General features: G+C 38.7%; 1 protein-coding gene across 1 annotated transcript; it reads right to left on the reverse strand.

Moving 5' to 3' along the window:
* Positions 1-10,275: 10,275 nt before the first annotated feature.
* Positions 10,276-11,064, reverse strand: LOC149142011 (uncharacterized). Its single transcript, XM_089451381.1, has one exon. The coding sequence runs from the start codon at positions 11,062-11,064 to the stop codon at positions 10,276-10,278; it is 789 nt and encodes a 262-aa protein (XP_089307507.1).
* Positions 11,065-14,068: the final 3,004 nt, after the last annotated feature.

Raw genomic sequence — 14,068 nt, forward strand, 5'->3', positions numbered from 1 at the left:
TGACTATCAGTAGTCATCTTCTTCTCCATCTCTATGAGTTCTTCACTCTCTCACTATGAGTTGCACAAGTCTCTGCAACAACAAGCCCTCCCTGCTACATGATACCTCACCATATGAGCACTCCATGCTCTAGACTTCAACTCATTTGCACTTTTGAGAACACAACTGTCCTCTTGTATTTCAAACACAAATGAAATACTAGGTTCTGCCACTCTCTCTCAGAAACCCTTACTGGCTTCCTTCATCACTGCTCTTCAGGCTGTGATCTTCTTGCTGAGATGCTTCACTAATTACTGTTACCTGCATATCAATGATATTTAAACAAAGATCATTCCAAGCTTTCAAAAGCTTGCTGCTGCCAAATTTCTATGGCCACTTTAAAATGCTTCTGCTCAGCTTCCTTCTGAGAACACTCTTGTCCTCTCTGTCCAACCTTCAGTCAGATTCTTCAGGTTCACTGCCACCTGTTTTTCCAGTCTTTCATTCACTTTGTTCTTTAGAACACATACAACTTTCCTTGTCTGTCTGCTTCTATCAATCTTTACTCTGTCTTTAACCTGCAAAACTCAAACTAGAGTTAAATAAAACAATACCTGTATGATTTCACAAGCAGTCTCCATCCACTCTTCACATTTGAGTGAACCTCCATTTTCCTCAAGAAAACAAACATCACTGTGTTTTCTTTATGCTTTTGCAATCTCTTCTTAAGAGTATCACTTACTCTCATCTTATGTCATGCCTTCTACTTATCAAATTCAAATAACCTAATCTCCTCTTCCTTTCGCAATCACACTTGCATTCTGCACAATTCTGCTTTAATTAAAAAGAGCTTTAACCAGCTCTGATACCAAATGATACAGCCTTAGCCGCTAATACCCACATTATGCAAACAAAATCGCATGCCATATACATGTCCCGAGATTAATCACCTGATCCATGGTGAAAACCTTCACAATTCAAGGTTTAAGGCCCCTTAATTAAACTTTATGCAGAATTACTACATCTGATGAAAACCCACTTTATTAAAGGTTAATTCTTTAAGCGAAAATATATTCGTGTTTCCTCTTAACCCTTATAACTCAACCCTTCATGATCCTTTGGTTAACTCTTATTAACCGCACATATCAACCTTACCATAGTCTTCAGACTTTGGTTAAACCCGACTTAAACCATAATATCTTTACTCCGCTTATTTCTATTATTTCCCGTATAATAGAAATATTACATAAACCTGCACTTAAACATTACCTTTCTGCCTTTGCACAAACCTTTGCACATTTACCGATACTCAACCTTTCGCTTCAAATCTACACCGTTGATTTCTTCCTTCCGATCAACGGCTATCGCGCGATCTCCAACTTTCACCCATCCCACCGGAACTCAAAGAAGTCAGACTTCTTTTAAATAACCCATCGGGTCTGCCTGGCGTGTTAACCCACGCACTTATTCGCGTGCGATTACCGTCCGATCCATCAACCATCGAACAATCACGATTATCGAAACTCAACGAGGTTTTAAGCCCGTTGAATAAAACCTCATCACGTCCGTTTTCTGGATTAAACCTCATTCTTTTCCCGACGCGATATGCGTTCGATCAATCACCCAACGGACGGCTGTGATCTACCCGGACTTCAACTGGATTAAGTCACGGTTCATAACTTTCTCGGGTCCAGAATTGAAATACCGCTTATGGCTTTGAGACCGCGCGAGAAACAACTTCTCGCCTACGAAAACCGCCTTTCCATTTTGATTAACGCCCATGCATCTTCACCACGCGATGACCGTGGATCTCTATCGGATGGCTACGATATTTTCTCCATCATTCCTCGTTCGCTGTTATTATCCGTCGATCTAGATGATCCAACGGCTTCCGTTGTGCTAGTCAATCGACCCCAATCTTGATTGAAACTCTTCTTCATTCGCTTATTTGTGGAATTGCGTTAAACACACATTTATCTCTGTGCTATGTCCTTCTCGATTTCGTTTGCACACACATATCTTATACAACAACACTTTGTTTATAAAGAATTACAATCTAGTCACATATGTACTCTATGGTTGAAATCGAATTTCTGTATTCGTAAACAAGTATTTACACAAGTTCTTCTCTCATGCCTGATTTCCAATATCAGTGGCCTATGTTTCCCTATCTGCCCGTAGGCTTACAATCAAGCTCTATCTAATCTCTAAATTCTAATTCACACTCTAACTAACTAAATCTTCCTATGCCTTTTAGGCCTACATTTATACAAGAGGTTCTATGAACCAATTCTGGTTCAGATCCTTAATAATTTCAATTAAATCCTAAGAATCCTCTCAATCCCAGAAATTATGAACTAATTCCTAATTTAAGATCTACAATTAATTTCCAATCTATCAATCCCTATGAACTCTCAACTATCCTAATTCTCTCATGTTCCCCTTCATTCAAGAACATTTACAATATGCCTCTCAATACTTAATTAGATCCTATTCTCATAAAATCACTCAAAAACATTAAAATTACATTAATTTGATGCATAGGAAACCAACTTCCTTAAAACACAAGACCCCCTATGTCTACTAAAATACAATGATATTTTTGAGCCGAGTGCTCCTGCATCACTCCACTATCAAATTCTCATAACAGAGCCTATAATGTAATATACTATGAGTTGTCAATAAGCCTCTCATCGGTAAGCCATCAACGACAAAGTTTAATTCCATGTAGACATGTATGAACGAGATGTCTACAAAGAATCACTTTAGAATCTCAATGTGCTCCAGCTAGTTGTTTAAATTGGGAGGTGAGAAATTGGATCATCAACTGATCCCATCGACGGTGGATCTGGAATCCCATAGATGGTAGTTGGTGTCTCCTAGCAAAGCACAACAGCGCCCAGAGGGCCAATAGTTCAGCTCTACTATTTGTGTCTGATCCTCCATGCCAGAAAAAAAGGAAATCAAATTGTGGATTAATTCTCAGCTAATCACCATAGCTCTACTATTTGTGTATGATCCTCCAAGCTAGAAAAAAAGGAAATTAAATCGTGGATTAATTTTCAGCTAAGCACCGCAACCACATTTACCAGCTTGTGCGACTCCATAAAAAGAAGTCAGCCAGGAAGTGGACCTGCAAATGATTTAATCTCAAACTGGGGACCTTATTAATGTGTTTATGACTCCTCCAGACTCCATCCAAGCCATGATGTTTGTGCAGATCCTGGTGATATTCACATGTTTGTCTTCAAAGATCAACAGATTCCTCACGCGCCATATTTCCCATGTAGTGTATAGTGAGATGGTCCTTGTGGATTCCCCTTCTAATTTCCCACCATTGAAAGCACGATTCCAATGAGAGGAATTGGCACAACGGAGGAAGCTCAAGGTAATCACGATCACACTTGCATAGAAACGGGACACTACAAAAAAAAAAGTGAAGAACATTTTCTTGTGACACCCTATAGAAGGGACACCATCTCGAGCCCTGCAAGCACCTTTTGTATAGATTATCCCACACAAAATATTATATTTATTTAATATTAATATTATATTAAAACAAATAAATTATAATATATTATATTTATTTAATATTAATATTATATTAAAACAAATAAATTATAATATATTATATTTATTTAATATTAATATTAATATCTAAATATTTTTTATTGATGTATATTTTAAAAATAATAATATTAATGTTACATAACCATTATTTAGTTTAATTTTTATTATCTTTTGTTTTTTAGTATATTTTTAGTGAATTTTTTACATAGTAGTAGTATTTTGTTTATTCTAGTTACAATAATTTTTGTTATCAATTAATTTTTGCATAAGACATGTCTTACACTTGTTTATTACTTATTATCGTTTATAAAAAAAAAATGAATATTTATTTTTGAATAACATACCTTAAATTTTGGACTTGCAACTCCTTTTAGTGCTTTGGATCAAGAAAACCTTTACGGTTTTATCAATCTTTAGCAACAATTTATTAGATAAGATATTATTTATGGATATAAAATTGTTGATTTTATATTGTTATTTATTATACTGCAATGAATATTGTTTTGACTCCTAATTAGTTAGGTCAAACACATTAAATTTGTTTTGATTTAACAAAGTTCAACTATATAAATAATTTTTTAATTTTTTACAATTTTTTTATTAGTATTTATCTTAGTTAGATATTGCAATCATTACCCTTTATTAATGCAATGTACTCATTCTTTTTATGTCAATACTTTTTATAAACTAATAATTTTATTAAAAGAAAAATGAATTGAATATTTTAATTCAAATTTTCATAAATAAAAAATTATAATTTTATATAGATATACATAAATCATTTTTTTGGATTAAAATTTAAATTTAAATTTTAATAAAATAACACATACATTTTTTTATAAAATAAATAATAAATCAATATAATTATTAATTTTCTCAAATATAAATTCAAATTTTAAAAATAAAAATATATTTTATTTAAAAAACTATTTTATTTATCTATCTATCTATATATATATATATATATATATATATATATATATATATATTTTAATATTTTAGTTCAAATTTTAAGAAATAAAATATAGAATTATTAGCTTGAAAAGACAACTTTAATTTGGACGACTAATGTAGTTCAAATGTAATTGCAAGTATAACATGTAACAGTTTTTTTAAAGCTATGTTTGTATAGGCATTGAAATCGGGGCATTGCTCTTTAATTGTACAGATGAAAACTTTAGCAATCAGTGAAACTCAAATTAATGGAATTGTAAACCTTAACGTTAATTTGAATTCAATATTTTTACTGTTATTGAGCTATATTTAATTCAATATTTTTACTGTTATTTAGCTATATTTAAATTAAGCAGCAAGATTAGCTACTATGTAGCACTTGTTATTCTTGAAAGGAAAATATATTATAAATAATTTATGGAATTAATATTTAATTTTTTTTTTTTAATAAAAACAATTTTATCAAAATTTTATAATAATTTCGATATGTATTAAACTAAATATTATTAATTATCAAAATAATTTTAAATGGTTACAAACATTATATTCTTTATTGGTTTAAGAGGTTGATTTAACTAATTTTATGAGATTTGAAATTCGTTTTACAGTAACTAAAATGATATTAAAATTTTAAAAATAAAAATGATTTTTATAATATTGATTTTCATATATATAATTAAATAAATAACGGTCATCCTTAACTTGGCACCATATGCAATCATGAGCGTACGAGGCGTTTGGGCTTAGGTCAAAACTTTAATAGTTTTTGTAAGAAACTCTCGTAGGTGAGGTAAAATAGCCAAGTGGACCATATATAAAATTAATTGAATTTAATGAACTGTTATCCACAAAATGTATCATATTCAATATTGAGCATACCAGTCATTTGGTCTTGGAATTATAACTAGTTCAATGGCTCTTTAATTGGTGGTATTGTTGCCATTGGTTCTATTTGGTTGGATTGTTTTACAAACTTTTCTCTCAACACCTTTGATGAAAATTTGGGAGATATTTTGAAGCTCCAAATCAACACTATTGGATTTGATATGCAATAATTTCGAAGCTCCAAATCAACACTATTGGATTTGATATGCACAATTGCAGCACTAATATTTCTACTCAAACTCATAGTTGTTTTTGCTATACTAGTACTATGTATTTAGCCATTCTACATACACCTAGTCAAGATTCTCAATCTAGTGCTCTTGTTTTAACAGATCCTTCAAACCCAAAAATGGAACATCAAATGGGAAAACATTTATTTTCCTAAACACTAGGTCATTGATGTTACAAAAATTCTCGAACAAAAATCCATCACATCTGTTCATATTCAAGAATCAAGTTCTTCTATTGTTATTTCTTTCCCATCTTCCTCCCCAAAATTTCCTTGTACTCATCCTTCTTTATTAACATTAGCTCAAGCTTTGGGCCATGTCCCCTATTTTGTCAAATGCCATGAATGATCTCATCCTATCTCTCTTCAAAATTTGTCAGCCTAGCATTGTGACAATTCCCTCCAATTCCAACATCCAAACCATAATCCTCACACAAATTAACCCCTTGTCACTATTTGAAAAGACTAATGCCCTCATCCAAATCATGTTGACATTAGATTCTCGCATGATGGCCATATACTTATGACAAATTGTATCCCTGAACTTGAGACTGAAGGTCTGAGACTCAAAGAAATGTTTAGTTATTGTTGCCCTCCCGAGACACCAAGTTATGGCCTTGGATATATTGGAAAAGGAAACTCAGTCATCCAGAGTGTCGATTTAATATTCCCCTTCCTGAAGGATTAAGAAACCTTCCATCCCTGAAATACATAAGTTTTTTGACTTCAATGAGAGGATGCTACAAGTGGTAACTCAACTCTGACTGGATGAAAAATATGTTAAACTAGGATATGTTCACACATCCTCAAACTATTGAATTCAATATCAAAATCCCAAATGAAATAAAAAAGGATTTGGCCTCACAATGCCAAACACATATGAAGGAAAAAGATTGTTGGATATATTTTTATGAATGGAAGGCCAAAATAGAAAAGCAAAATGTACAGATGATGGAGATAGAGAAGGGTAAGAAAATAGAGTCAGAAGTAGAAAGTCCTAGACATAAGTGGAAGAGTTTTTTTTTGATGTTGTTGTTGTTTTTTTTTTCCCATAAGGAAAAATCATAATTTCATTAAGATAAAGAAATTACATTCTGTAGATGCAGAGCATATTCAGATCACAACATGACAAAAAAGCAAAAGTTTGTTGCCTTTATCCACGCAGGGAGGCAGCAATATATAAGGCTGTAGGCCAAACCGTATCATACTGTTTATCCAAACTGTTTAAGAAACTGTCAATATATATATACAAGAAAATATGTTATGTGGCTGTCCATAACAATACCAAATATATAACAGAAATTATGCAGGAAAATCCATGAATGGCCGATGGAAGTATTGGTAGAAATCTCCCTCATGGTGTTCTCTGATCATCCAGATGCCCGGCTCCCCGAGCGCAACCTCTTTGGATAAGCTGTCAGCAGCCCTGTTCTGCTCCCTGAAAATATGTTTACATGTAAAAGAATCAAAAGATGATATTAATCTCAAAGTTTCATCTAGTATGTGGTTCAAAGTATAAGTAGAACATCTAGTTTCCCTGTTTAGCCAATCACATATAATTTTAGAATCCCCAAATAATTGTAAATCTCTGCAGTTTTTTTCCAATGCAAAATATATGAGGTGTTTTGCAGCAAGGAGCTCAGTATAATTATTAGTGCCTCTGCTGAAGCCTATAAGCATCCTAAAAGAATGTTGTTGATTTAAATGCAGAATAGCCCCCCCTCCACAGCCTCTCTCTTGTGCCACACCGTTAAAAAATGCCCATGGTTTGCTATGATCTATTTGTACAGGTGTAAGGATGCGGGAATTTCGTGGTGGAGGGTCATCCAGAATGAGGGAGTAATCGCCCATGACTCTGGCAGCCAAAACAGACCAGATCGGTGTTGAATCCTGAAATATCAATCTGTTTCTGGCTATCCAAATAGTCCAACAAATCAGTAGGGGTAGGTTGCGGAGTTTATGCGATGATGTTGTATTATACCAGGATTGCCAGGCCTCTGTTATAGTAATGCCAGTCCAATTTGTAGCTGGGGTGATAGCAGGGAGAATATGATCCCACAGTTTACGAGCTTCTGTGCAATCAAGAAATAAGTGGTGAACAGATTCATTTTCACACTTGCAGAGGCTGCACCAATGGGGGCCAAAGTGTGCGCGCTTGAGGAGATTATCTCCAGTCGGGATTCTGTTCCAGAGGATGGTCCACATTAATAGCCTTGATCTGGGAGGAGCTTTAAGCTTCCAAAGAGGTCTCCACCAGTCAGCTGTAATCAATGGCTTTCTCGATGCCGACAGGGCCAAATATCCATCTTTGGGCGTATATCGGCCATTTTTTGATAAGGCCCATATGATCTCATCATCACCCTCAAGTATTCGAATGTGGGCTTCTGTAAGGGCCAGAGTGAAATCTTCCCAATGTTGTATCCATACAGGAGGAATGTTTAATTGATGAGTAGACTTCCACACCTGTTGTAAAAATGAGGTATTCTCTGAGTCTACAATTTGTGCAATATATGAAATGTTCTGTTGATGAAGATGCTGGATGAGTTCCATAGGGAGTCGATGCATATTCCCACAACCCACCCACGGGTCGAGTCCAATGCGAACCTTATTTCCAGAACGAATTCTCCATGTGATACCCTCTCTGATGGGATTCAAAGCCTTGAGGACAGCCTTCCAGATGATAGAAATCCCTGAAGTACCTAGATGGGGTCTTCTAATCCAGTCCAGAGTATGCATCGGGGCAATGTATTTTGCAGAGGTAACCCGTGTCCAAAGGCTGTCGGCCGAAACTAGGTGCCAACCAAGTTTTGTAGCAAGGGCCGAGGAGAAATCTTCAAGCTTTTTGAGGCCCCATCCCCCCCACTTTTTAGGTAGGTTCAGGTCCTCCCACCTGACCCAAGCAAATGTCCTGCCCTGTTTGTTCCCTTGCCAAAGAAATCTGCAACAGAGGGATTGTATTCTAGTGAGGATGCCTCTGGGGATCCAAGCCAGAGACATCCAGTAGACAGGAGTGGCTTCTAGGACACTTTTGATAAGAGTGAGGCGACCCGCACGCGAAAGATATTTGAGATACCAGGTATTGAGTCTTTTTTCCATTTTGGAAATAAGCCAAGTCCAGTCAGCTATCTTGTAACCTAAGGGCTTCAACTTGTATCCCAGATATTTTAAGCCTTCAGACAGCTGCAATTGAGTAAAATGAAACCGTTGAAGAGCAAAATAGATCTCATGTGGAGTGCATTCAGCTGCAGTCAAAGTGGATTTCCTGTCATTGATGAGCATACCTGTAGCCACTTGAAAGAGTGAGAAAGTGGCTTTGATGTTACTAAGGTCACCAATACTGCCATTGAGAAATATCAGTATATCATCTACAAAGAGTAGATGAGTCAGGATGCAACCCTCTGTTATCTTTATGCCCTTTAATCTGCCTCTTCTATGCTCTTCATTAATGAGATTGCTGAGACCTTCCATAACTAGGAGGAATAGCAAAGGCGACAGGGGGCAGCCTTGTCTCAGACCCCTTTCAGATGTAAAAAAGGGGGAAGCACTTCCATTCACTAGGATGCTAAAAGGATGTTGGTTATACAACTCATGATCCATTTGATGAACAAGAATGGAAATCCTAAATGAGTTAAAAGCATTCTAATATATAACCAATTTACTCTATCGAAAGCCTTTGATAAATCAACCTTCAATATCATACCTTTGCTACGCCTGGTGTGTAAAGTATGTAATACCTCTTGTGTTGTACCCACAACTTCATGTATTTGCCTATCCTGTAGGAAGGTGAATTGCTCTGGTGAGATGTGGTTGGAAAGGATAGGTCTCATCTTGTTGGCAATGATCTTGGTGATGATCTTGTATATACAGTTGCACAGAGATATGGGGCGAAAATCCTCAAAGGAGGTCGGATTGTCCATCTTCGGGATGAGTGCAATGAAGGTAGAAGTGATAGAAGACTCAAGATACCCCCTGGTTCTTGAGTCTTCAACAATTTTAAGCAGGTCTCCACCCATAATGTCGAAAAAAACCAAATAGAATTCTATCGTCCATCCATCAGGTCCGGGGCTTTTATCTTTTTTGAACCATTTTAAGGTGGCCTCCAATTCTTCAAGAGTAACTTCCTTTGTTAATTCATCCCCCTCCTCTTGTTCCACGTATCTAGGGAAGAGTTGTGCTACCTTGATGATTTCTGCCAGGTTAGTGTCCCTTGGGGCACTGTATGTGCGCTTGAAGTGTGATGTTGCAAGCTCAGCCAATTGTGGGAAGGTATTGACCATCTGTCCCTGGTCATTCTGTAGCTGCCATATGGTGTTGATCGCCTTTCTTCCATTTGCAAATTTATGATAGAACTTTGTATTTTCATCCCCTTCATGTATCCAAATGGCCCTACTTCTCAGTCTCCAAATTTCTTCCCTATCTTTTAGAATTTTTGTCCTGGCCGAGTATTGCATTGCCATCTTCTCCTTATGTTCCTCAGATATGAATATTCCTCCTTGATCATTTTCAAATGCAGCTAAATCAGCTTCAATCTTTCTGAGGGTGTGTTCCTCCTGTAATCTTTTATTGTGAGCCCATTGTTTGGACATTTTCTTCAATACTGTGAGATTGTGTATAAATCCTTTGATGCAGTCAACCCACGCCCTAGGAGGGTTTGCTTTCTAGAAATCAGTAACCATACTGATGTAGGATTCTTCCTTAAGCCAGGCAGAGCAGAATTTGAAAGGTCCTTTAGGTTTTATTTGCCCTCCATCAATCTCCAAATATATGGGGAGATGATCAGAAATCCCTCCTGTTCCGACCCATTGTCGAATATTAAAACCCAGATCAAGGACCTTTTCTTTGACTAGAAAGCGATCAAGCCTACGAGCCAAACTGTCTTCCCCAGTCCTGTTATTCCTCCAGGTCGCTTGAATTTTGGCAGAGGGAATGTCAATCAAATGGTGAGAGTCCAATACAGATAGGAAGTAATCCGATAGGGAGTCTCGTTGAGCTCTGTGTCCCCAGGACTCAGCATGTCCTATGGAAAAATTGAGGTCCCCACCAATGATTAGGTGGTCTTCCATAAATAAATCAGAACCTAGGAGGTTTTGCCAGAAAGCAGGTCTGTTTTGGCAGGGCCCATAAACATTAAAAATCCTGAAATTCATTCCAAGATCCGCAGATCTGATGTTTGCACCGATGTGGCCAGCTCCTCCCCAGCAGTTGAGCAACTTGATAGAATGAGTATTAATACCCAGGGCTAATCCCCCTGATCTCCCATGAGCATCAAGCCCAAAAAATGTCCACCCAGGAAGCATATTTTGTAGAGAATGTGTAATGTCAGATTCTGATCCCAGGGTCTCTTGTAGGAAGATAATATCCAACGATACAAATGTAAGTAAATGGCGGAGTGCTAGTTTTTTATCCGGCCTAGCCAGCCCTCTACAATTAAATGAGAAGATCTTCATGGAGGGGGTACAGAGGGGGATGCTCTGGCTCTAAGGGTCCCGGGAATAGTAGATTGAATGCCCAATGCGATCTCATCTCTTGCCGTATATTGGGCTTTTGATAGGAAGGAGGGTCTGCCCCTGTGTTGTTTGGGGGGAGGGGGGAGAGGATAATATCAAGCCCGACATGGTCCTAGGCTTGTCACTTAGATTTTGAGCGAGTCATGTACCCTGCAGCAGGGGGGGCCTGAGAGGAAGATGAAGATGGAGGTAGGGGGGAAGGCGAAGGCGAGGATGGAGCAAGAGAGTAAATGGGGCAATCCATAACCTGGCATGAGAGCGGAACGGAGGCAGCAGGTTCTAAGGTCGGACCCATGCCCAAGGGAACACTAGATGGGTTCAAGGAGTGAAGACCAGAAGATGTTCTAGATATAATGCAGTCAATTAAAGATGTGCAGCAAGTGGAAGCAGAGATTAAGGGAGGATTCATACCCGACGAGGGGGAGCCCTCGGATGGCGCCTGTGGACGAGCTGGTGGAGGCGGATGAGGACGGTGGGGGCAACCGACCTCGCTTCTTTGGCTGTGGGGGAGACATGGATTTTCCTGATGGAGACTTCTGCTTTTCAGCCAGGTCCGCAGATGCTGCCATATTTTGTGGATCAGTGGATGCCTGATTCCGAGGTTGGTCGTCCTGGGAGATGGGTGGGTGGGCCGCCGCTTCCTGTACTGGGGACTGTTTATGAGACTTGCCTAATAGGGGGCAGTCTTTGTAGAGGTGCCCAACCTTGTGGCACCTCCGACAGCGGAATGGCACACCCTCATAATCTAGCATTTGTCTCTTGGTGTTGTTCCGCCACCAAATGTCAATGTGTTTGAGTAATCCCTCTGAGAGATCCAGGTGTACCAAGATCCTGGCATAAGCCATCCGTCCCGTGGACTGAAAAGAGCCATCATATGTAAGGTAAATGCCTAGGGCATTTCCAATCCTCCTGAAAACATCCTCCGTCTAGAAGTGTAGTGGCAGTCCGAGGAGGCAAACCCATATTGGTCCTGCATCAACCCGCTCCCGTTCTGGGTCAAAAAGTGGTGTCCATCTGCGAAGTAAAACAGGGGCCTGATCGATGTGCCAGACCGTGGATAATACCCAGTTGGTATGTGCAAGACAACTGAAGTGAAAGGCAAACCACCCTTTTACAAATGTCTGTACCTTCGGGATGTCCTTCAGATGTTCTCCCCAGACCTCTAAGGCCCATTGCTATAGCTTCTCCACACTGTAATGATGGCCACGAACCTGACCCACAAGTACCTTCTCTGTTGTGTCCATAGAGTCCAGGAGTTGTGTGTCTTCTGTGAGGTCAAGGAGCACCGCACTGGTCTGAAGCTTCAAATACCTTTTTTTTCTTGAAAACCCAAAATTCCTCGCAGCCGATGATTCCGGGGCCGAGGTTGGTTGAGCAGATTCCAAAGAAGGTGAAACCCTAGTATGCTCAACCGCCGTTGATGGAATGGATGCGAAGAACCTCGAAATAGGTCCAATACCCGTAAAATTCCCCAGAGGAGGAGCCGCAGGGTTCAGGGGAGCAGATAGAGCTGGGCCAAGAACAACAGAGCCCAGGGGTCTTTTGGAAGAGGGGATACTAGCCACAGACGAGGTAGGGTTTAGGGTAGGTTCAACTTCGAGCGATTGTCCGATAGGGTTAGTCGGAAGGTCAGTGAAAGTCAGAGAGCGCGGCGAGTGAGGCTGAGAAATGTATTCAGGAGGAGAAGGGGCGTCCTCCGGCAGGGAAATAGGCGGAATGCAGGAGCGTGAAAAGGGAGGGAGGGCATCAATTTTGTTGGTTAGCTCAGACATGAACGGAAATAAGCCTGCAGCAGTGGTCCTGGTGGGTGTCCATATGGGCACATCCTCCGAAGGATCCGCGAAATCACCCAGCTCATCCATAACTGTCAAAATAAACCAATGACAGCTGCCAGAAGGGGACAGATGCAACCGCAAACGGTGAGGGTTAGTGGGACTGCTGAGGAGGGGAAACAGAGAGGGTAAAGAGTAAACTGTGGCAGCGAGGTAAAGTCAGTGGTGTAACCTGAGCCCAAGGAGTAAAAGGGGAGAAAGCAGACGGGTGTTACCCGAAAGGGTTACGGGGGCAAGTGCAGACGAGAAACAGAGGTTGAAGGGCGCAGGTCCGCACAGCGCCGAAGCCCTGGAACGGTCACCATCCGCCCTCCACTACCTTCTCTTGTATTCACATGTAAAAGGTTTTACCATTAGACCATAAGTGGAAGAGTTCCGATTGCCAAAAGATTGAATTTTCCTCTACTTTCCCTCCTTTGAAAGGCATAGCTTTAGAAGAATAAGATAAGAAGTCTAGAGCCATCCCATTAGTATTAAAAGAAGAAACCAGATTAACTGATACATAGAAGAAAATCCAAACTATCTCTGAACAAATAAATTGGAAAAATATAGCCCCCTAAGGAATGGTTGCACACAAATTTGTTACTAATGACTATGCAAGAAAGAGACACATTAATCATATGCAAGTATCTATAAACTAAATAATTTCTTCTATGAATACCCTAAACCAAAAAGTATCAAAAGTTAAATAAGAATTGGGAGAAACCAGAGATTTAGTAGAAAAAGAAAATACTACTACTGCTAGAAACCATGAAGAAATAATGGAAGGATTGGGCACAACCTCTACAATAGTAGAAAAATATCTAATAAATATTGCAGAAAAGTCTGAAAAGATCCAAAACAAAGTTCAAATATTCATAGAGAAATTCCACCAAGGCAAAAAATAAAAGCATTCCTCTTTATCATTTGTTTTCTCATATTGTGTCTCACATAAGTGTTCCTACTTCTCAAAGGAACACTGAGAAATTCCTCTCCACTTTACTAAAGAATAATCTAAATCTTCTTCCAGTAAAACTGAAGAAGAACATTCTCTTGTTACTCATAGTTAGTGTTCAAATGTCTTGCATGTTAGAGAACCAATGCCATGAAACATGTCCAGACCACCTACTCCT

This window comes from Pinus tabuliformis, chromosome X (assembly GCF_031772625.1).
Source record: "Pinus tabuliformis cultivar Carrire ecotype Pingquan chromosome X, CPIR1, whole genome shotgun sequence".
In the NCBI taxonomy this organism is placed as follows: domain Eukaryota; kingdom Viridiplantae; phylum Streptophyta; class Pinopsida; order Pinales; family Pinaceae; genus Pinus; species Pinus tabuliformis.